Source organism: Lissotriton helveticus, chromosome 5_1 (genome assembly GCF_964261635.1).
Source record: "Lissotriton helveticus chromosome 5_1, aLisHel1.1, whole genome shotgun sequence".
NCBI lineage: Eukaryota > Metazoa > Chordata > Amphibia > Caudata > Salamandridae > Lissotriton > Lissotriton helveticus.
In genome coordinates this window covers 438,480,738-438,505,461 of record NC_136065.1, presented here as the reverse complement: position 1 = coordinate 438,505,461, position 24,724 = coordinate 438,480,738, and the positions used below count along the sequence as shown (strand labels likewise).

Below are 24,724 nucleotides of genomic sequence, written 5' to 3'. Positions count from 1 at the left end.
CTGATGCAACGACAGCATGCGAAACTTTTCCCTGCGAATCCACTTGTTTGCCTGTCGCAAGTCCAGAATGGGCCTGAACTCGTTCTTGTCCTTCTTGCGAACCAGGAAGAACCGGGAGTACAGGCCTCTTCCTCTCTGGGACAGAGGCACGTCTTCTATCGCCCTTTTCCTTAACAGGGTATCGGCCTCCACCTGGAGCTCTAGCAGCTGAAACCGCGAGCTGACCGGAGGAATCGATGGAGGCGGGCTGGTGAACCGAAGACTGTATCCATTGCAAACAATATTCAGCACCCACTTGTCCTGAGTAATTTTTCTCCACTCTGCCGGAAAAAATTGGATGCTTCCCCCTACCGGAGTGGGTAACGGATCCGGGGGAAGTAAGTTCCTAGGGCCTAGACCCAGCCTGGCCCTTGGGCGTCGGAGCCGACTGCTGGCCTCCCCTGCCCCTCTGGCGCTTCTGGAACGGCTTACGGAACTGTTGTTGCTGTTGCGAATGTCCCGAAGCCTGGCCACGTCCACGGCCTTGTCCACCGGACCGCCGTTGGAAAGAGCGGTACGGCTTCTTCGTCTCCTTAGGCTTCTCGAGGCCCACCGCCGTGAGCGTCTCGGCCTCCGCTTTCATGCGGGCCATCTCGTCGTCCGCATGCTGTCCAAAAAGAGACTTGCCGGAGAACGGCAGGTTGGCCACCCTCTGCTGTGCGTCCGGTTTCAGGGACGTAAGACGGAGCAAGGCATGACGCCTCTGGTTGACCCCATGGCAAAACCCATGAGCAGCCAACAGGGAAGAGTCCGCTGCCGCACTGATGATCTGGTTGGCCACCAGCATCCCTTCACTCAGCACTTCCTGAAAATCCTCACGCTGTTCACGAGGCAAGTGCTCCGCAAAACGCTCAAGGGAGTCCCAGAGGGCGCGGGCGTACCGACCCAACAGCGCCGTGGCACTCGCAGCCTTCATGGAGGTGGCGGCAGTTCCACAGACCTTTCTCCCTGCCGAATCCATCCACCTGGACTCCTTATCCGGGGGAACCGTGGATGACGGAGCGGAGGCATGTTGTTTGCGTGCCGCCGTCACAATGACGGAGTCCGGAGGTGGTTCCGCTCTCAGAAAAGCCGGATCCGAATCCGGGGCCCGGTACTTCCTCAGCAACCTAGATGGCGCCGCCTTTGTCACCGCTGGGGTGAGGAAAAGGTCCATAGCTGGTTCCTCCAGGCCCGGTACCAGAGGAAGGAGAGGGCGAGACAAGTGTTTTTGGTGCAACGTCTCAAAGATCACGGACGTCTTCGGCGTGGGCACTGTCAGGGGTATGCCCAGCTTCGCAGCGCCCCTCAAGAGGACATCCTGGAACGCCACCAGGTCATCAATAGGGGACACCCTCGTATCCGGTGATCCCGACAGGGTAGGAGAACGATCCCTGGAGCCAGAGGATCCCGTGCGGGAGCGAGACTCGCGCCTCCTATGGCGGCGTCTCGACCGCGAGGACGATCTGTGTCGCGACCTGTCCCGTCTCCCAGAGCGAGAGCGAGAGCGAGACCTGCCAGTCCGTGGCCTCCCCACCGGTTTCCGTGGTGGAGTCTTCCTCGGAGCCTCCTTGGGCGCAGGTTTAGGGGTCCCCTTAGGAGGTACAGGCAAAAACGGCAGCGAAGTGGACCTCGGTGGAGGCACCTCCGGCTGCGGTGCCGGCCCACGCGGAGGGACCGGTGGCGGCGGGTCGTCCGCTGGAAGTGGAGGCAGCGTCGGAGGATCCTCTTGAGGCAGAGGAGGAGGAGGAGTGACCTCCTTCGGAACAGGTGTATGCGTCGACCGAGGCCGAGAAGGAGTGTACACCGCAGAGTACACCGTGCCCTGTGATCCTTTAGGCGAAGAGGGCTGCGAGCCCGCCCCTTCAGCCGGAGACCGCTTCCTCTTGCGTCCCCCACTGGAAGCCGTGTGACTCCTGGGACTAGAATCCCTCTTGCGACGTTTTGGAGAGCCAGACCGACTCCTAGACGTCGACCTCCGTCTGCTCGACGTTGAGCGTCGCTTTTCCGGCGTCGAAGGGCGTTTCCTTGACTCCGGCGTCGAACGCCGCCTCCGCGACGTCGACCTCTTCTTCCTCGGCGTCGAACGCCGATCCCTCGACGTCGAGCGCCGACTCCTCGACGTCGACCTCTTTCTTCTCGACGTCGACCTCTTTCTCCTCGACGTCGCACGCCTCCTCGACGTCGAACGGTCCTTCCTCGACGACGAGCGTCGCCGTCGTCGTCTGGATGTTCTCGACGTCGAGGATCCCCTCGACGTCGACCGGCGGTGTCGCCTCGACGGCGAGCGCCGATGTCCATGACGTCGGTATGAAGCCCTCGACGTCGACGCCGTAGACGACGGCTTCGTCCACGGTGGCTTCGACGTCGAGTCGTCCCGATGTCTCGACCCGGAGCCCCGGGGAGAAGGGGAGCACACCGCCGTCATCCCTCTCGACGTCGTCGTCGACGCTATCGACGTCGACGGAGACCGGGATCGCTTGCTGGCCTTCCTGCCTCTGGGGAGCCCCCCAGAGGCCTCAGCAGAGGCAGAGGGAACCTTCCCTGACTGCCCAGACCCACCTGCAGCCTGCAGGCGCCTCTCCTCAAGGCCAGACAGCCTGATCTTCGCCCTTTCCTTCAGAGTGCGAGTTGTAAACTGCTGGCAGATGACACACTCCTCAGGGACATGATCTTCAGGGAGGCAGACGATGCAGATATCATGTGGATCACCTCTGGCCTTCTTCCTCTCACATGCTGGACACTTCACAAAGAGGCCAGGCATTTTAGAGCCCTAAAACACCTGAAGCAGCACACAGAAGAGAAGAAAAAAACCAAGAAAGTAAACTGCAACACTTTTAGAATGCAAAAGTGCCAAAACATGCAATAACCCCTTGAAACAAGGGAGAGCTCAATGCCAGGGTCCTGTAAGCAGGAGCCGGAAAAAAGAACTGAAGTCAGTGGGACCTGCTATGCATTCTGGGATACTGGGAGAAGGTTCTAGAAGGTTTCCTTAAAGGCACAGTATCCTGTTTAAGCCACATAATGGCAGCCTATGGGGCTTGTCTGTCCAGGCCTTCCTCTCTATCATTTCTGAGGGGTTTTTGCAGTAAAGGCAAGGGAAATCTGGACAGGCTTTGCTGTTTGTGGATTTTTGGTGGAATTTCTAGTTGAAGTACTGGACAGTGTAGCCTGTGGATATAGGCTGCATTATTTGTCTTTAAATTTTCTCTTAAGTGTCTTTGCAGTTCTGCAATTTTTTGACAACTTAAGAGATTATTTTTGATTGCCGGGGTCCACGCACATGGGCGGGACTATTCACTAGATTATGACTATACACAGAGATCCCCTACTACAGAACTATTGGTTATGCCAATGCTTGTTAAAGTATTCTAATCATAACTGTTTTTCGAAGGAAAAAAATAATATATATATATAATCTCCTATGGCTATGAGACAACACTTTAGAGACTGAACTTTGGTCCTGTGCACTTTTGCTCCACGACCCACATCCAGCTGGAAAGGAACATGCAAAACCGCAAGCCACGTTTTTTTTTTCTTTCATTTCTTTCATTACCATCTTGGCTTCCGTTCTTGTGTCAGGAAGCCCCTGCCTTCCAAGTGAGAGAATCCTTACCAGATATAGCCAGCCGCACATGCTTCTGCACTGTAATCTGAACGAAAAAAAAAACACAACACCACCGAAGCGTCTCCATGGCAATTTAGCTCACCTCCCACACGCGACCATGTCTTTTATTCATGTTTATTCGCAGCTTTGCCCATTGATTTAGTGCTTTTATATGCTTTTAGCTGGGAATATAAATGGCGGGTTCGCAGAGAATATTCTTTCTTTGAAAGATTCAAATGCCTTTTAGACGAGGGATGCGCTGATGAAAGGGTTAGCGTTCGCCGGCTTCGGCGCGCGCGGACTGTTGTTTTTCGCGCTGCAATGATAGCCTTCAGGGGACGGAAAGAAAGGAAGGACCATTTATGGGCTCCCACGCGCTGAGTGGGAGGTGAAAGGGTTCTTCTCTCCAAGGCTGCCGTTCGAGGGCCTCCTGCCTGCTGTCAGAGCTGCCAATGAAGCCGCCACCTCCGTGCATCCCGCCTATACAGTAAAGCCCTGAATGTCTCCGCGCGAACAAGAAAGCGGCGCCGAAAGCAGGGGCGGAAGTGGCTGCCACGGAGGAGGTGAAGAAAGCCCTTATAAGTGCGACATGCACTGATGTGCTGAATCACTGAACACCACATTTCAGGACCGCTGACCGGTCCTAGCAGTGAGTTATCCTCCACAGAGGGCACACGCAGGGCAGCACGTGTAGCACCCGTTCTCGGGAATGTCGAAGGCTGGCACGCGGGAAGAGAGTTGCCAGCAATTTGTTTTTCCTCGTCTTTGCTGCTCGCAGGGTTCAAGGAACCAATGTTTTTTTTAGATTGCCGTTTTCCTCCAAAGAGAATTAATGTTCGCTCATTAGAGTGAGATATTCTTATTTGCATCTCAAAGGCTATCTATATCTCCTCTCACCTCTAATGGGCAGTTTAATCCTCAAGGAAAAAGGGAGAAAGTTGGAAACAACATTGCATTTTGCATAACACAAGTCTGCAAACAAAGATGTGTACCACAACATGGCAGCCGGCAGCATAATGGATTGTGGTGCCTGTGGTTTTGCCTGAACGCCATCTTTATGGGTTCAAAGCCGATTTTAAAATGTTACAACATGAGGATAGAGGAGCATCACAGCCGAGGAAGGAGCAGTCTAGGAACGTAACTGGAAAGAGGAAGCCAGAGTGAACAAGCAAACAAATCCCCCCGGCCCTCACTTACCTACCTCCGGCCACAGAAACGCTGGAACACGCACACCGCAAGTCGGCCTGGAGCGCGCCTCGGGAGGACATGAGCGTGACGCGCGTGAACGTGCACGTTGACGTTCCCGCGCGTTCACAGACCTGAGTCGGCTCGTACCCAGGTTTGGAGCTGCTCGTTCACAGCTCTGACTCCCTTGGCAGGGAGTAAGGCGGCTATAAGTCTCGTTGGCGGCAGCTCTTCGCGCTGCAACGCCAGCGAGACCTAAAAAGGGCTCAAGGCTGCATCCTAGCAACTACAGACAGATAGCCCTTTTAGATGCAACAGGAAAGATTTTTACAGCAGCAGTATTAGACCATCTAAAGGACTGGCCCTTTTCTTCTAGACTAATCCCCCTATATCAAGCCGGATTTAGACCAAAGCACTCGGTCACTGACAATATTGCGGTGTTGCAAACCATCTTGGACAAATCCGTGGCTCTAAAATCCCAGGTTGTGTATGCTGCCTTCATTGACTTTACCACCGCATTCGATAGAGTGGATAGAGGTACACTCTGGAGAAAGCTCAACAAAATGGGTATCCCGGACAAATTACTTCATATAATAACATCATTACATTCCGGGACTTGGTGTCAGGTCCAAATGGGGAGGGAAAAGGGTCTCACAAGCCCTATCCCGACCCCAAACGGCCTTAGGCAAGGATGCCTTCTTGCCCCCCTACTGTTCTCCCTTTATATTAGCGACATGCCTGAATATTTGAAACAGATATGCAATTTTCCACCTAAAATTGCCTCCCACAAAATACACACCTTGATGTACGCAGACTATGTTATCATTTTAGATCTAACACCATTTGGTCTGCTAAGAAGCCTCCAAGCACTCCACAACTATACGGAGGAAAACTATTTAATACCCAACATCACGAAAACAAAAATAAGTCCCGTTTTCAGGAAAGAAACAGAGTACCAAATTTAACTGGTCTTTACGGGGAAAAGTGTTGGAAGTGGCAAATGAATATATCTATCTAGGTCGAATCTTCACCAAGTCTCTACCAAATAGGCTCCATACTCAGAACTTGATTCGTAAATCTGACGTTCATGTGGGAGCACTCTCTCGCTTATATGCCGCAACGGGACAAAGACACTTTTCTTCTCTGCTTCAAGTATACAGCGCCAAGATTCCACCAGTGCTGTCATACACTCTTGAATACATCCCAATAAGCCAATGGAACTTCCTAGATCTAAAAGAAGGGAAGATCTTACGGAAGATAACAAAGCTGGCTCAGGCTGTACCAGTGCAAGCTCTGCACCTCGAGTTCTCATTAACCAGCTCCTATGCTAGAGGAATTGCCAATATCATTAGATGGGCATACAACCTCCTCCATGCGGAAGAAGGAACTCTTCGATCTCTTCTTAAATTAGAAACATTTGAAAAAGAATCTTCGAAACATGTATTTTCAAGGAATGTTTTAACTGCTTTTAAGCTATCTAGTGTTAATATTAATTTGTTACAGTCATGGACACCTGCTCAGCTCAAGCTCTTTCTAAAGCATTTTACTCCAAGACTCAGTTTTGAACTTGACTCTCAGCATTGTACTAAGTTGTCTTCATATAAAAATTTAGCAGAATCTATAGTTTTTAAGAAAACACAACAGTATATTAATTTTAATTTAAAGCATGGGGCCAGGAGATTGATAGTGCTGCTCCGATTTGGGATACTTCCTGTAAAAACAGTTACATATAGGTGGCTACCAAAAGAAAAATCTAGCACAATATGTAACCTATGCAATGGTGGGGAGCAGGACGTGAAACATTTGTTGCTCACATGCCCAAACGTGACAGTGGTAAAGGCAAGAAAAAGGTTCTTACGACCAATTTACACAAAATGTAGAATTAACTCTGTTCAGGAATTGATTACACTATGTAAAGCTCTGCCACATGAGTTTGTTTGCTACAATCTATATACATTTTTAAAACCTATTTTAACTTTGTAAAAAGATTGAAAACCTTTCTTTTAAAAAACTGTTTACAATTTTATATTATGTACTGAATATTTGTGGTTCTCTGTGGAGAACTAAATCAAATAAAATTAACTTGACTGCATGAGAAGACTCTTTGATCAAATACAAAGTTTGGGCTGTGCAATCTCAAACACACACCACGTTTTAATATTCTGCATTTAAGCCGATATTCCTTGGTTTCTCACAAAGATAGGCAAGATATTTAGTTGGTCTAGAGAGGACTAATGCATCGCTTCAGTTTTATGCTAGGAAGTTACTCGATTTAGAAACACTAGTGTGGATTGACTCGCTTATCGCATTTATCAAGCTTTGTGCATTTTGCCAAAGCAGATGGTCTACTGTTTGCTATTTGTATATGGTCTTGGATGGCACCATGTTGTGGAGCTCTGAGACGCATGGCATTTGCCTTGTATATGCTACATAAAACGGCAAATAATTACAATTTTGACACCTCAAAGTCATCTTTGGAACCTGGTTAATGTTTATGATAAGCATACTCACATTTTCAGGCAGAGGTTGCATATAACATTTGGGACTAATACTGTTACACAACTGTCCAAGGATATGCTGAACTGACTAGACCACGTAATTCAGTGAAAAACTAAAAGTGTGACGCTCATTAATACCTTATTTATACTGCCAACCTCACCATCAGTTAGAAGTAATAGCATGCATACAAACAAAAAATCTAAAAACGACTATTAATCGGAAAAGATGAAAATATTAAAGTCATTCTTTACTCACTATCTTTGGGTTAACGATTGCTGATGGATGTTCAAGTTCTGTGATTGGCTTCCACGTCACATGATTCAGAATTCTCACCTGGTATACAGAAGCAAATTTAAGCAGCGACACAAATGTTTCATTTCTCAAAACAGATTTCCACTATGCCAGCCTTTGCTTACCTTTTCATCATAGCTGCCAATTGCTAAGAATTGACTGCTGGGGCTCCAGGTGACAGACTTGATACCAAGAGACCATTCATAGGCACAAAAGGTTGATAGCAGCCGACCATCCAGTGAGTAAAGCAAAATCTTGTACTGTAAGACAATGCTTTAAATTAAAAATTAAGAAAGCAGAAAAATACTAACTTCAGCTGTCTCACCAGATTATTGATCCAGAAGATTAATAGACAATTCAAATAGGGGCTCCAACTAAAACAGTTGCACAAATAATATTTTATAGATGAGATATATATATATATATATATATATATATATATATACACACACATACATAAAATATTTTGGCGATTCTTGGGATTACGAGAATAAACACAGTTGAATACTCCCAGACAGCATAAAGTGTTTATTTATGCACTAAGACGGCACGTTTCGGCAGAAGCCTTTGTCGAGTAACGTTATTGTGCCCATCAGAGAAAACATACTATCATGCATGATGACAACATTCCAATTCTAAAAAAACAATTCAATGGTATCGTACCTCCCATATTGATGTTCCTCAAAATCACAAATAATCAATTGAGAAATAATGCATTTGTTATAATACGTTCATGCAAACAACAAAGCCACCATTATTGGGACAATTTACCTATCCAAGAACATTGAGCGTTGAAAGATCTGTAAAATGACCCTAACATCCTCATCAAGCCTTCAGATAAGGGCTGAAGCATTGTCACAAGGAAATGTATTCAACAGAGGCCCTGAGGCAGTTATCCGACACCATGTGCTATCAAAAAAACGGATGGCATATAAATCTTCAATTTCAGAATATCACAAGCTCCTATGGTACTGGTGGTCATCTGGATGATGATTAATTCAAATCCTGGTGGTCATCTGGATGATGATTGATTCAAATTCTTGAAAACAGAAAATTCATGAGTCCTGTGTTTATACTTGCTTCCCAAAATTCACAAAGATCCCATTAGACCACCAGATAGACCTATTGTCTTCTCAAATGGAGGGCTATTAGAAAACAACTTTATTTTTTTGGATTGAAGCATGCATGTATTATTTATGACGCAGAAACTTCTCATTATGGGAGCACTCTGCAATGATACAAAAAATGATGTTGTATTGACTGGAGCAAAATATATTTTTGTTCGAAAAAACACTGTACAGTCTGCAAAAAAACCAAAAACATCAGGGATGGCCATGGGCACTTGTTTCACCCCCAGCCTGGCAAATCTATTCCGAGGCTGGTGGGCGGAACAGGTGGTATGGGTAGCTGATAACGACATGTACACTGATCACATTCCCATTTGGATCAGGTACATAGATGACCTCTTCTTGATTTGGGATGGACCACAAAGTCTAGTATTAGAATTCATTAACAAATTGGGAAGGAATTACGTAAATTTAAGCGTTACACAAAAGATCAGTACCAATTACTGTGAATTCCTAGAGTAGCGACCTCCATTGAGAAAAAGCAAATAATCACCAGCTTATTCAGAAAAAAGACATCAGAGAACACTATTCGCCATGCCCATAGTAATCACCGGACGCCCCTCATCAATAGCATTCCTTATGGCGAGTGCATAAGGGCACGCCGTAATTGCAACACCAATGAGGGTTTCTTGTGGGAGCAGAATATCATGGACATCAGATTCAAACAACAGGGCTTTAACAGCAAGGTATTGTCTGTAGCCTAGAAAAAGCTTGCAAATAGGACACGGGTTGAGCTCCTATTTAAAATCAAAGAAAAGAAAGAGGAGAAAATGCACCTGGAATGATCACGACATATAAAAGAAGAGATCATCCTAGATTAATCAACTGATGAAACACTGGAGTCTATTGGGAACAGACCCAGTGTTTGGGAAGTTTGTAGATTAAAAACCACAAATCACATATAGAAAATCAAAGTCACTAAACAATTGGCTAGTCCATAGCTATCAACATGACATCAGTACTGGGACTTGGTTAAATCTACCTACGGGTTTCATCAAATGCAATTCTTGCAAGAATAGCAAAAGCTGCTGGGAGTACAAGATGAACAAAGCAGGACGAGATACATCAATAAATGGATTACCTGTACCCGTGACTTTGTGGTATACATCTTAGAGTGCCCTGTGGCCTCAGTATATTGGAAGAACCAAACTGTAATTGAAACTTAGAATCCTACAACACTCACAGGCCATAATCAATAGGTACTGTAATTATCCTGTGGCTAGTCATTTTCATGAGAAGCATAACAGTAAAAGCAGTCTGCTCAGATTCTTTGGGATTGATAGAGTCGCTATGCACCCCTGAGGGGGGAATAGGGAGAAACATCTACGCACATTAGAATCACAATACATTATCAATCTTAATATTAAAGTCCCGAATGGCCTTAATGGTGGGGAGGAGTTGGCTACTCACCTAAGATAATTCCACCACACACATACATCCATTAACAAAAGGATGGGTTGACAGGATGGCTCTCCTATAACCATTCAAAACTAAGCTATGGCCTTTCCCTTATGAGTATGATTTTATCCAGTGTTTTCATATTTTTCTGCGTTGACACTTTATCCACTTTATTATTTTTAACATTTATAGGTACGTGATGATAGTGATCTAGTCCTGTGATCGCAACTTTACCACACTCTCGGGCATGTGGGGCAGAATTAATGAATCATGTTCACTGCCCGCAAATAGTTATAGCCCACTTAGACAGCCTCAGAGATCCCATAAGCAGATTGATGTATAAGTAACATCAAACAATTGTTGAATAATCATGGGATAGATGGCTCTCTTTAGGGGGATAAAGGGAGGTAACCTGACCTTTTATATTCTCACATTATGTTTGGTTTATCACATGTCACATTTACTGCATGTAAGGGGTGATACCGTTGCCGAACAACATTTTCTTCAGTAATCCAGAGTAAACTCACTATCATGATACATGTATACGAAGTTCAGATTGTCGTATTGAACTGTATAATTTTACTGTTCCTAATCATGCAGAAATAGGTGAAGTTGTGGAATAACCAATGATAAGTGCATATGTAATATTATGTGACAGTATGCAACATTCTATAAATGAGATTTTTAGTGGCACTACACAAATTGAATCAGGCAACTTTATTGAACATAGTTGGAGTATTGCAAATAGATGCCGTTTATCATTTGTCCAGATTGCCTGCATTGAACTGGGTAATTTTATCTGAAATTTCAAAGGCTGGCGGTGGGCTGAGAAGCACGGCGTCGTACCGTGACCCTAAATGAAGTAATTTTCAATGCATGGAGCGTCATCTATCAAAGTGTTTACAACAAGGGGTGGTGAGGGACAGAGTCTCTGAATTAAGCAGAGAGCTAAAAAACGGTGATGGATCAAGCCCTGATCTTTTGACTGGGTATGAGTGTTCTGTTTAATTCAGATGCTCTGCCCATCACCACCCCCTCTTTTTGAATCGTTTTAGCCACCACAAGTGTGGCAGGGTATACTCAGATGTGAGTCCCTTGCTCATTGCACCATCAGGATTCAAGCAAGCCGGGCCGAAGACGGCTGCAATGCCAGAAACCGGTCCCCGGAAGCTTGTTTCCTTTCCAGTAAAGAATTGGCTTGGTAGTTTGGTCTGCCCTGTTCCCATGATGCACTGGGTCAGGGACAGACTAATTTGCATATAGCCAGGTTCTGAGCTGGGATGGTGCAGTGAGCTAAAAAACGGTGATGGATCAAGCCCTGATCTTTTGACTGGGTATGAGTGTTCTGTTTAATTCAGATGCTCTGCCCATCACCACCCCCTCTTTTTGAATCGTTTTAGCCACCACAAGTGTGGCAGGGTATACTCAGATGTGAGTCCCTTGCTCATTGCACCATCAGGATTCAAGCAAGCCGGGCCGAAGACGGCTGCAATGCCAGAAACCGGTCCCCGGAAGCTTGTTTCCTTTCCAGTAAAGAATTGGCTTGGTAGTTTGGTCTGCCCTGCTCCCATGATGCACTGGGCCAGGGACAGACTAATTTGCATATAGCCAGGTTCTGAGCTGGGATGGTGCAGTGAGCTAAAAAACGGTGATGGATCAAGCCCTGATCTTTTGACTGGGTATGAGTGTTCTGTTTAATTCAGATGCTCTGCCCATCACCACCCCCTCTTTTTGAATCGTTTTAGCCACCACAAGTGTGGCAGGGTATACTCAGATGTGAGTCCCTTGCTCATTGCACCATCAGGATTCAAGCAAGCCGGGCCGAAGATGGCTGCAATGCCAGAAACCGGTCCCCGGAAGCTTGTTTCCTTCTTGTTTCCTTTCCAGTAAAGAATTGGCTTGGTAGTTTGGTCTGCCCTGTTCCCATGATGCACTGGACCAGGGACAGACTAATTTGCATATAGCCAGGTTCTGAGCTGGGATGGTGCAGTGAGCTAAAAAACGGTGATGGATCAAGCCCTGATCTTTTGACTGGGTATGAGTGTTCTGTTTAATTCAGATGCTCTGCCCATCACCACCCCCTCTTTTTGAATCGTTTTAGCCACCACAAGTGTGGCAGGGTATACTCAGATGTGAGTCCCTTGCTCATTGCACCATCAGGATTCAAGCAAGCCGGGCCGAAGACGGCTGCAATGCCAGAAACCGGTCCCCGGAAGCTTGTTTCCTTTCCAGTAAAGAATTGGCTTGGTAGTATGGTCTGCCCTGTTCCCATGATGCACTGGGCCAGGGACAGACTAATTTGCATATAGCCAGGTTCTGAGCTGGGATGGTGCTGTGGTAAATAAATAAATAATTACCGGTACTATTTTTCTATGCATTAAATGAAAAGGATAGCTCAATAAATAAGAGGCAAAATCCGTGGTGTCTGAGTCAAACGGGATTTAATCAGATGGCTCGAGCCAATGGACCATCGGGTTCCATCACCTGCAAAGGTTCAGGAAGGGACAGGAATGACAGTCTCAGGAAAAGGGGAATGGCAGCTGCAACGTCTCATTAACATTATACAGTATATATAGTAAAACAGTACAATTGCATTGAATACAGTAGGCGTAACTAGTGAAATGAAAGATAAGAACATATGGGCGTGAAAAGAAGGCGTGCACAGGGCGTGCACGGAGACATGCGATGTAAACGTCACAGAAGTGTCATAAGTGGGTGGATACATGGAGGGGGCTACCTGGGCAGCTGGAACCTTTAACCTACTGGTGCGCGCAAAACGGGCCATGACGTGTAACTGGGGAAAGCTGGGGGCTCTGACTTCTGGCACTAGAAGAGGAGACTAAAGTCTAGGATGTCAGGACGACCTGTACCTATAGCATATCTGATATCTTGTGTTTGGAGTACATGTTGCTTGAATCTAAAAGTCATCAGGGCAAAGGCTACTTGTCACTAAGGCTAGTGCATGCATATATTTCTTAATGTATTGTGTGTGCTATGAATCTTCTATGGACATTTATTCAGTAATTCTCTTGCATGGAGACAGAAAGGCTAGACTATAGATGAAGATGTTCAAGCGGTTCGTTAGCTAGGAATGTGAAGCCGGGGAGCTGAACTGATAACTGTAGGCATAACATATTCTTGGCAGACAGGCAGGCAGGCCAGGCCGAGCCGGGCACCGCGTTGCTTGGCAGGAAGTAAGTGAAGGGTCAGGGATGCAGGAGGGGCTGCATCGCTCCTCGGAGTGGTTTCAGGAGACTTGAGGCTTGAATCTGGTGTCCGGGCCCTGTGAGGCCTAGAAACGGGTGCATCTCGATGATTTAACGTGCACAATGTAAAGACGTTGGCAACATAGGCCTAATACTTGTTGCTTTCGGGAGGGACTGGATAACTAACATACTAACGTTGGACACAACTAAAATTGCGTCTTTATTCGGTCAAGGGGGTAAATATGCATATTAATCATGCACATATAACATACGATGGGGAACACGTAGGGACACATGACAGGGCAAAATTCAATTTTCCTCATTCCCTCCTTGTTCCCTACGTTTTCTTCAGGAAACATCAATATTCATGATACCATCTATCTGTTCATATAGCATCATTTGCTCGTCTCTTATCTTTTGGGAATGGGACTTTGGACTTGGAATACAAGAGGTAGCGCACAAGCCGCAAATCGCAGGGCCACATTGTAAACAGAGACAACAACTGAATATGATCATTACTATTATTCCTAGGAATGACAGTACTTTCCATCCCCAGGCAGATATTATATTCCAGAGCCAGCCGGACCAAGTCCAGGTGCCTGGATTCTGGTGTAGCTGATGAGCTATTTTATGAAGTCTAGTTATTGCTGAATACACAGACGGTGCGTTATTAGGAATGAAAACGCAACAACTAGATCCGATGACTCTACAAGCTCCGCCCCTATCGGCCAGTATGACGTCAAGAACAAGGCGGTTCTGAAGAACGACAAATCTCATAGCAGATTGCTCTTCTGTTAAGTTACCTAGGGCGGAAGTAGTCTCATTCACTACTGCTTCAAGGGTTCTGGTTAACCTGCGTATTAATTTACTATTCTGGACAGGTCCTATGAAGAAAAAGAAACCTTTATTGAAATCTGTGTACTGTTCTAAGGCAGTTTCAGTCTGATCGACAATTGGGGACTCGATCTCCCTTCTATGTCTGACGTGTACTAGATGTGTGTTTCTGTGATAATCGGATGGTGCTAGAAAAACTGGTGGCAGTAGGAAGGCAATATAACATGTTCCATCCCAATCTAGGGGCAAACGTACATATGCGGTCTGACCACATACAAAATATGAATGACGTGAGGCTTTGAAAGTAGACTTCCCACTGTCACTATACTCGACCATAGTAGTACAATCACTGTGTCCTAGGTGTACTGAACCATTCTTTCTAACACATAATTCGCCTTTCACTGGTAGAACTGTTATAGCAGGCAAATCTGGAGTAGTCTCGGACTGAACATTCAGAACCATGAAATTGGAGGAGAAATTACCTAGATCATATACTTCATTTTCTAGATCTAACCCTGTCCTATGGGAAAGACCTTCCTTGTCTGGAACACATGTTCTATTCAGGAGGGATTTATCGTCTAAGGATGATGTCAACGTAAACCATGCTCCACACGAACCATTGTGTGAAAACGGATAGGGAAAGAGTGGCAGAACTCCCTTCGGTGTCTGGTAAGGGGGGAGCCGACCACACACCCAACAATTTGTGGCATTGCTGGTCTGGTGTGAATAGTGTAACATACGGATGAAAGAATTGTTGCGCATTGCAAGTCGGTAGGATAACTCGTGAGGGGGTAGGTCACTAAATGTGTGCTCTACTGTATCATTAGAAGAAAAGTGTGAATGCGAATCAAGAGGAGGAAGAAATACATGTAGCATAAAACTTATACATGTGATCGTAAGACTCAGAAATAACATAAACAATAACGTAACAATGCATCTGCTTCGCAGACTTTTACAGTATTTCATTTTCTTGGAGTTTCGTCTATCTCTCTCACTATGGGGGTCTATCTCATACATGTCAGGAACCTGTCTAACCGCTTCACCCGAGAGGGACTTAAACAATTAAACTGTCTGACTTACTAGACCGTAGCTTTAATTTATACTCCTGCTGCGGAGTTTTCTCTAACAGGGGAAGTTTAGAGTCCGTATCGGGGCAGTCCTTGAGAAAAGTCTTTGGACGGAGTCCATGGAAACGCTTGATGTGGCTGGAATGTAGCCAGCCCTTCCTGCCTTCCAGTTTCACGGCGGTCCTTGTGGTCATCAGAACAAGTTTCGGCTCCTTCCAGCGGGGCTCCAGCGGGCTTGAACGATCGAAATTTCTAACCAGAACGAGATCACCTGGAACGACCTCGTGCGGTTTCACCTGGGTGTTGTCTGGAAAGGCAGCCGCGACCTGTGAACGACAAGAGAGTAGTGCAGACATCAAGGAAGCTAGGTAATCTGTCAGCATATTACTGTCAACATCTGTAATTTTACGAGGCATAGGTGTACCCCACATATTTGGGGGACGACCGAATACGACTTCAAAGGGTGACAGACCTGATCGGGAGTGAGCGACCATTCTCATATAAAAAAGGGCGACTGGCAGGGCTACCATCCAATCTACACCTTTCTCGGCACAGACCTTTGCAATACGGATTTTCAGAGTTTGATTGTGTCTCTCGACGAGGCCAGCTGCCTCGGGGTGTCGTACGCAGTGGAACTTCCACTGGTACCCTAACAGAAGGGATACTTGTTTCATGAGTTCGGATGAGAATGGCTGGCCGTTGTCTGAATACACGACCCTGGGCAAACCATAGCGGGGAAAAACTCACGAACCAACTGCCTGGCAGTGGTCGCGGCAGTGTAATCTGGGACTGGATATGCTTCTGTCCATCTGGACAAAGCGCATACAACTACGAGGACATACTTGAAACCTCGACATCGATCCATCTGGATATAATCCATCTGGAGGACTTCAAAAGGGTGGTCAGGAGGATGGAATCCACCTTGTTCCACCGGAACACCTTTACCTGGATTGAACTGACAACAGATCATGCAGGTACGCACTTTCTGCTTCGCTGCTGCTCGTAAATGCTTGTTAAACCAAAGGTTCTGGATGCTGTCTAACATGGCTTTTTCTCCTAAATGTGCTGGACTATGTGCTGTATTAATAATGACTTGAACCATAGAGTCGGGGAGAAACCATGTGGCTTTTCCCTTCGTCAACCATCCTTGATCTGTCTGGACCCCTCCTTGTTCAGACCATTTCTTGATTTCGTCTGGGGTAGCATGTGTCTGTATGTCTAGTACGTCTTGTGTAGGGTCCTTAACTGTCATACAAGTTGTCGGGACTGTAACGACTGTCTTTGTTATGTTAACTGGAATGTCTGGGGTCTGAGCTGTAAGCTTGGCTGTTCGATCTGCTAGATCGTTACCTTGGGAAATGGCGTCAGTGGCTTTCGTATGTGCTTTGCACTTCATAATGGCAATGGCTGTCGGTAAATGTATTGCATCTAGCAGAGCTTGAATGAGGGGGCCATGCTGAATCTTGGCTCCATGAGAGGTCATGAAACCTCTTTCTTGCCAGAGGACTCCAAAGTCGTGTACGACTCCGAATGCATAACGTGAATCTGTATATATGTTTACTTTCAGGTTCTTGGCTCGTATGCAGGCTTGGGTCAGAGCGATGAGCTCTGCTGCTTGAGCAGACAGGGTGTCAATACGATGGGTTTCTATAACTTCAGTTTCAGTAGTCACTGCATACGCGGCTACTAACTCTCCTGTACTTGTTCTCATACATGAACCATCCACGTAAAGTGTCAGGTCTGGATCAGGTAATGCAATGTCCGTCAAGTCTTGTCTTGGCTTTGTCATGGTGTTAATGACTTCCACACAATCATGTGCGGCAGGATTGGAAACAGTCAAGGGTAACAGTGTAGCAGGATTTAAAATGTTGCAGCGTCTGATTTCTATGTGTGGCTGAAACAGTGTCAGTTCATATCCTGTTAAACGTGCAATTGTCAAGTGTTGAGTCTGTGTTCGGTTTAAAAGAACTTCCACAGAATGTGGAACTTGTACTGTCAGGGAATGTCCTAACACTATGGAATCACTTTGTCTGATAGCTAGAGCTGTGGCTGCAACTGACTTGAGGCACGCAGGCAGAGCCTGGGCCACTGGATCTAATGTGCTAGAAAAATAAGCACAAGGCTTGTGTTGTCCTGCTTGATCTTGTGTGAGAACAGATAATGCTGTACCATCACGTTCAGTGACAAAAAGTGTAAAAGGCTTACTGTAGTTTGGTGTCGCTAGCACAGGAGCTTGACATAAAGCTTTCTTTAATTCTTCGAAAACAAGTGTATGTTCCTGGGTCCAAGGGAGGACAGTCGATGTGGCTGCCTCCTGTGTTGTCAACTGTATCAGTGGTTTGGCTAGATATGCATACTGAGGAATCCATTGTCTGCAGTAAGAAGTGAGGCCGATAAAAGCTCGTACCTCCTTCTGTGTCTTGGGCTGTGGAAGATGTGCTATTAACTGGATACGGTCAGGTGTCAACTGTCTACCCCTCTTGGACAACAAGTGTCCAAGGTATACCACTTGTTGGACACAGAATTGCAGTTTCGAAGGGGACACCTTGTGTCCCATGTCTGCCAGAAAATACAAGACTGTCAGTGATGCACGTTCGCAGTCACGTTCTGTACGGGCTGTGATCAATAGATCATCGACATACTGGAGCAGGGCAGTGTCAGTTGGCATGTGAATACTGTCTAGTTGTCTTTTAAGTGCTTGACTCTAAATACTAGGACTTTCTGTGAAACCTTGAGGTGCACGTGTGAATTTATAGCTTCTTCCATTTAAACAGAATCCGAAAAGAAACTGGCTGTCTGGATGAATGGGGACACTAAAAAATGCGTTCTTGAGATCAATAACAGTAAAAAACTCTGCTTCGGAATCAATGGCAGTCAATAGGGAAGAGATATCTGGGACCACTGGGTACTGGGGTATGATACATTTATTAAGTTCTCGAAGGTCAATCACTAATCGATAAACTGGAGGTGCATTTGGGTCAGTACGTTTAAGAATCGGAATGATAGGAGAATTACATACATTGGAGTCAGTTTCTACAACTACTCCTTGAGCAATGAGCTCGTCAATAATTTTCGATAAGGCTGCTACAGCCTCAGGTGGCAACTTATATTGTCGGATTCGTGGTAATACAACTCCTTGTTTCAGAGTGACACGATATGGTGTAATGTGCATACAACCTACATCAGTTGGACCTTGCGCCCATAAATGCTGTGGTACATTCAATAATCTTGGATCAAAATCACGTAACACATAATGACCTTTGAAATCACGTAAAAACAATCTCACTCCTTCCGGAGAACAGCAAATCACAGCTCCTAATTCTTTCAATGTTTTAATACCAAGTACATTTTCAGGACATGATTTCGTAAGTAACAAGTCTGTAGTTCGGGACAATGGACCAACTTCTAGAGAAACTGGTTTCGATATTTCGTTAACAATAGGCTTTCCTGAAAATCCCAGGGAAACATTTCTTGAGCCTGAGAGTGGAGCCCCTGGAACCTCGTCATGACTGATGGTAGTCCTACTTGCCCCTGTATCAATCAGAAACTTTCTGTCTTTCCCTAATACTTGACTGTGTACATAGGGACCCTCTTGATCTACAGGAACCTCGATGAGAGGCAAGCCAACCTCCCTCTCTAGGCTGTTTCATGAATACGCAAAAAGATTTTTGGACGACGTAGGGTATAGTAAGGTGCACTAGGGATAGTACATTCAAAACAGTATTGTTTAACACTCAACCAACTACTGGGGCATCGTCCCAACCCCAGATTAAACTGAACAAATACAAAAAAGAGCTGGGAGTGCTTGATTTATCTTAGACACAATTCGATATTTTAATCTTCAAAATAAACACAAATGAATCTATAATCCAAACATATGAATTGTAAACATATACACAATCAAAATTCTTGTTTGATCCTGATATTCAGCAGCCGACGCGTTTCGTCCTAAAGGCAGGACGTCATCAGGGCTGCAAATGCAAACACATAATACAAATATATCAGTACATGTGTACAATCTCAATCAGTAATAACCTGAAAACATAACCAAAATCTAATTAAAACTATTCTAACGGTACAGCTCATTATGCCGTATGGTACTCTCAAAAAATTCAATGGCTTCACACTAATAGAAAAACAACAAGCGGGCACTGTTTGCCTGTAATTCTCACCCGGAACCATATCTATTGTTTTTTGTTTGAACACACAAATCTTTCACTTACATCCTGGGATCAAAACGCGTGCAAACTGCTGCATGGTTATTCAGAAAAAATTATAAGTATTCATGAACAGCTCACCTCGTATTCTTACAATAAAGCTCCTCTGATATTATGTCTTGGAATTATGAACCTTAGGTTTAGACAGTTGTACTACAAGAGGTCAGATCCTTCATCAATGTACCGGAAATAATCCTGAACTGGGGTGAGGCAGAAGAAAAAGGAAGACCAATCAATTATCAAACATATATTGTATATCTACCTAGTTGTGACCCTTGCTGTTCCAGTTATCCCTTATCTTAACCTGTCCCCGTCTATCCTTCTAACATTATACATCTGCAATAATGCGTACCTGGGAAACCCTAGATCACTGTTTTTCTCAAATCGATTAATCCTTTATTTCTTCAATCGAGAGTCCTTTAAAAACTGATCTGCCAATGACATTCATATCTAAAAAAGCCAAAAAAAATTACCTTCATATATTAAATTGCTCAGTCAACCCTCTCAAATGTTGAAAAATTCCATCTCTGTGTTCACTCACCACATTCCAAAATCATGTGACAAAGTGGGGAAGTGACATCTATTCACCAATGATCCTATCAATTCGTTCTGTAACAATCCGTTCTACAAATAAAATGAACAGATTATATAGTTTTCCCAATGATTTGTTTCTAAATTAATTAAAGGGTAAGTGCAGAAGGCCAGGCAGAGCTTTGGGGTAATAATTAATTTAGAAACAAATCATTGGGAAAACTATATAATCTGTTCATTTTATTTGTAGAACGGATTGTTACAGAACGAATTGATAGGATCATTGGTGAATAGATGTCACTTCCCCACTTTGTCACATGATTTTGGAATGTGGTGAGTGAACACAGAGATGGAATTTTTCAACATTTGAGAGGGTTGACTGAGCAATTTAATATATGAAGGTAATTTTTTTTGGCTTTTTTAGATATGAATGTCATTGGCAGATCAGTTTTTAAAGGACTCTCGATTGAAGAAATAAAGGATTAATCGATTTGAGAAAAACAGTGATCTAGGGTTTCCCAGGTACGCATTATTGCAGATGTATAATGTTAGAAGGATAGACGGGGACAGGTTAAGATAAGGGATAACTGGAACAGCAAGGGTCACAACTAGGTAGATATACAATATATGTTTGATAATTGATTGGTCTTCCTTTTTCTTCTGCCTCACCCCAGTTCAGGATTATTTCCGGTACATTGATGAAGGATCTGACCTCTTGTAGTACAACTGTCTAAACCTAAGGTTCATAATTCCAAGACATAATATCAGAGGAGCTTTATTGTAAGAATACGAGGTGAGCTGTTCATGAATACTTATAATTTTTTCTGAATAACCATGCAGCAGTTTGCACGCGTTTTGATCCCAGGATGTAAGTGAAAGATTTGTGTGTTCAAACAAAAAACAATAGATATGGTTCCGGGTGAGAATTACAGGCAAACAGTGCCCGCTTGTTGTTTTTCTATTAGTGTGAAGCCATTGAATTTTTTGAGAGTACCATACGGCATAATGAGCTGTACCGTTAGAATAGTTTTAATTAGATTTTGGTTATGTTTTCAGGTTATTACTGATTGAGATTGTACACATGTACTGATATATTTGTATTATGTGTTTGCATTTGCAGCCCTGATGACGTCCTGCCTTTAGGACGAAACGCGTCGGCTGCTGAATATCAGGATCAAACAAGAATTTTGATTGTGTATATGTTTACAATTCATATGTTTGGATTATAGATTCATTTGTGTTTATTTTGAAGATTAAAATATCGAATTGTGTCTAAGATAAATCAAGCACTCCCAGCTCTTTTTTGTATTTGTTTCATGAATACTGCTGATATTCTGGATAATCTGACTGTGCGTACTGGTACATCTGCTGTGTAACGTGTTGCGTGGCAGCTATAGGCTGCGGCACTGTAACTGTCTGTTGTGCGTTCTGCGGCGGTTGCGTATTCTGCGGAACATGTTCCTGTCTAGGAGGACGCGGTCTCTCTTTCGTCTTACCTGTAGCTATGTTGTGTTTCAGAACTGCACATTCGTTTATGTAATGACCTGGCTGTTTACAGTAATTGCATGTCCCTTTAACGGGAGCTGCAGAATGACTGGTTTGATTCGTACCCCTCTTCTGACTATCTGCTGAAACAGACTGCGCAACTAGTACTTTCATTTTCGTGTCTTTCATACGTCTCCTTTCGTGTTCTTGCTCTTCCCTGATTCTGTTCTGGTGATACTGTAACATCTGTAGCATTTGGGACGGGGTATTAGCTTGCCATGTACTCTCGACTTTTAATACTCGATTTTTAACTTGCGGTAAAGAATTCTCAACTAGTTTAGTAACAAAAAGATGTGGATACGACTCACTACTTTTCTTCAAACCGCTATTAATAATGAAACATTTCTCAAATCTGGAATAAAAATCACTAGTGTCTTCGTCTTGTTTCTGTTTACAGGCTGAGATGGCATCCCAGTCTTCCTTTTTCGTGGCTAGTAATCTTGGCAAGACTTGTATTAACAACTCGGGCAATTCTTTAGCTTTATCCCCAAGACCAGTACCTGGAACTCGTGTTTTATCTTCGTTTTCTAATGCTGTCCAATCAATCTTTTTCTCTCCCACCTCCCATTCTTTTTCTTTAAGTTTTTCATATATGCCCGCAGGCAACAGGACCTTTAACATTTTGATGATATCAGGATACGTGTATTCTCCCATACGGAGCATGTCTTTTAACTCTCGGTGGAACCCTGCTGGATCTTTATCGTGACAGGGCACTAACTTTTTCATTTCGAGTAGTTCTATTTTCGTTATAGGGGTGTAAACAAATACTCGTTCGAGCTCACCCCCCGTTCCCTTAACAGGATGCACTTCTCGCAACGGATTCTGTCTATCTATGTAGAATGGGGGTGAAACAGGAACAAAATGCGGAGTCAGGAACGTTCTGCATTTGTGGCGCTGTTCTAAAATGACACTAATTAAATCGGTACCTAGACCTTTCCATCGGTTTAGGAGTAACTCGTTCAATACATTATATAAAGGACCTGGATCAGAATGCTGATTCTCATACAGTGTAATGAGGTGCTGGATCATGTACATTCCCACCAGTCGCTGCTCGGCTGGGGGCAGCTTCAGAAACATTTGAGTCACTACTTCGTCTGAATACGTGGCAGAATCACTAGTCCATCGAACTGCTGATCGGGCTAGTTCTTGTTCATGCATGGTACTGAGTTCACTGTAACCTATTCGTAATTTCAGAACTTTATCGGTAGCCTGGAATATTTGTTCAAGAGAACACTGTTCTGGCACGGGAGGAGGAAAAGCTTTCTTGTAGTCTAGGCATGTGTATCTATCAGAAGGTCTTGTCCTACCTACATACGCTATTCTGGTGGGATTCTCGTCGTCTACCTCTTCGTCTGAAGAGTCATTCTCTTTTTCTGCTACTATTCTTGCTTTCTCCCTCTCGTGTATGCCTATAATTTCTTTACGAATCTTTCTGTACATAGTTTCTATACTATTCTGCGTCTTGTGTTTTCCGTCTGCTATATTGTCACTCCATCTTGTCAGGACTTTCATCTCTTCTGGATTTTTATCAGGACGATCCTGTTCTCTTATTAAACAATTTATTAGAAATTGCAAAATCATGCCTTGAGTCTCGACTTTCCTATGTGACATGGCTTCGTGAATACTTTCTGGTTTCTCCCCTGTTCGGATGAAATGATATATTCTGTCTAAATGTTCTTTCAAATCTGACATGGTAGTCAAAAAGTTTGCAACTCGTCGTAAACGTACGGAATATAATATCATGTGATCTTCGCCTGGCACTGGATCATATCTACAATCAGTAAGGTACTTTTTAAGGGCTTCGTACGTGGCCACTTTTGGCGTACGCTGTAATGCTGCGTCTCTTAGTGTCAGGCGCTTTGTTTGAGGCGGGGTGATAGGAGTACCTCCCCCTGCTCCTCCGGAACTAGAATCGTCAATTAATACTGAATGTGCGGCTGCTGGTAACGTGACTGGTAAAGCAGGTGTACGTAATGTGGGTTGGTCCTGGGGTACTGGCATATGGACAGGATTCCCGGGACCCACGACTGGAGGAACAGTAATTACATTATTAACAGGGTGCTGAGGTTGAACAGGCGGAGCAGAATTAGTGTCGTCTAAGTAGGAAAAAAAGGAAGATTTCAGCTGCGGTCGGTTTATGACGTAGCTTAGTCGGAACCAATGGTGGCGGTAAATTACAGAGTGTTTCCGGGGTCGCCTTAGGCAAACCCTCGGCGAGAATAGGATACATACCTTTAATAAGGGCATTTCTTTGTCTGTCTGATTGTTCTGCTCTAACTCGTTCACCTTCTTCTAGTAATTCCCTTTCTTGGGCTTTTTCTGAAGATTCCCTACTTAATTCTGCTTTTCTGAATTCCTTTTCAGTTCTCTTATGGGATTCTTTACGCCATAATTCTATGGCATCTTTCTGGGATTGTCTGGCTTTCTTTTTCCATAATGCTTCTTCTACTCTCATGATGCACTCGGCATCCCATGTTCCTGAAACAGGCCATCTATATTTCTCTTCGAGATCTTTGGTGTAATCTGCCCATAAGTCTAAGTACAGTATGGCATCTAAGCCATGCTTATGATACATGAAATGTCCAGGACTGTCCCTAGGAGGGACAGGAACTGATTCTTCGAGTAACCCTTTTCTGGTTTTTATCTGACGTAACTTAGAGAACAGCGGCATATTTGAACCGTACTTGAACTTGAACACAATACACAATAAACACAGTAATGAATAGCAAAAACAATCACTCATACCACGACAGCAAAAACACATTAATAACAGTTCGAACAGATACTACTAAATACATTGAAAACATAATACTTGAATTTTCTCGAGAACAGACTTACTAGAATTACTGGATGCACTGCTAAAACAGTACAGAACATACCGGTCCTCCTAAAGAGACACGTCATACCGTATCCACGTCGGACCGGATCTGTGTACCCAAACCCGTCGGACCGGGCATAACCCGTCTAGATACTTCCCCAGCAACGGTACTCACCGGGAAGCAAAACTGAAGGCCTCGGACTGGACTGGACTGCTACGACGTCTGGTTACTGCTACACACTACGCATGCGCCTCGGGCTTCGGAAACAGGTGGGCCTCCGGATACCTCGGACCTTGCTCTCTCGGCTTGGGCTCTGGTCGGGACGATCCGCCTTCCTCACCGCCTCGTCTGGATGCCGGACCGCAGTCTCCGGCTCCTCC

General features: G+C 44.7%; 1 protein-coding gene across 1 annotated transcript in view; it reads right to left on the bottom strand.

Annotated features, from left to right (window-relative positions):
* The window catches only part of WRAP73 (WD repeat containing, antisense to TP73), a 458,006-nt gene that overhangs the window by 153,303 nt on the left and 279,979 nt on the right, over positions 1–24,724 (bottom strand). The window contains exons 7-8 of the mRNA XM_078642643.1: positions 7,726–7,860; positions 7,565–7,642 (exon numbers count right to left, since the gene is read on the bottom strand). Coding sequence (XP_078498769.1) covers positions 7,565–7,642; positions 7,726–7,860 — 213 coding nt within the window. The remainder of the gene's footprint in view (positions 1–7,564; positions 7,643–7,725; positions 7,861–24,724) is intronic.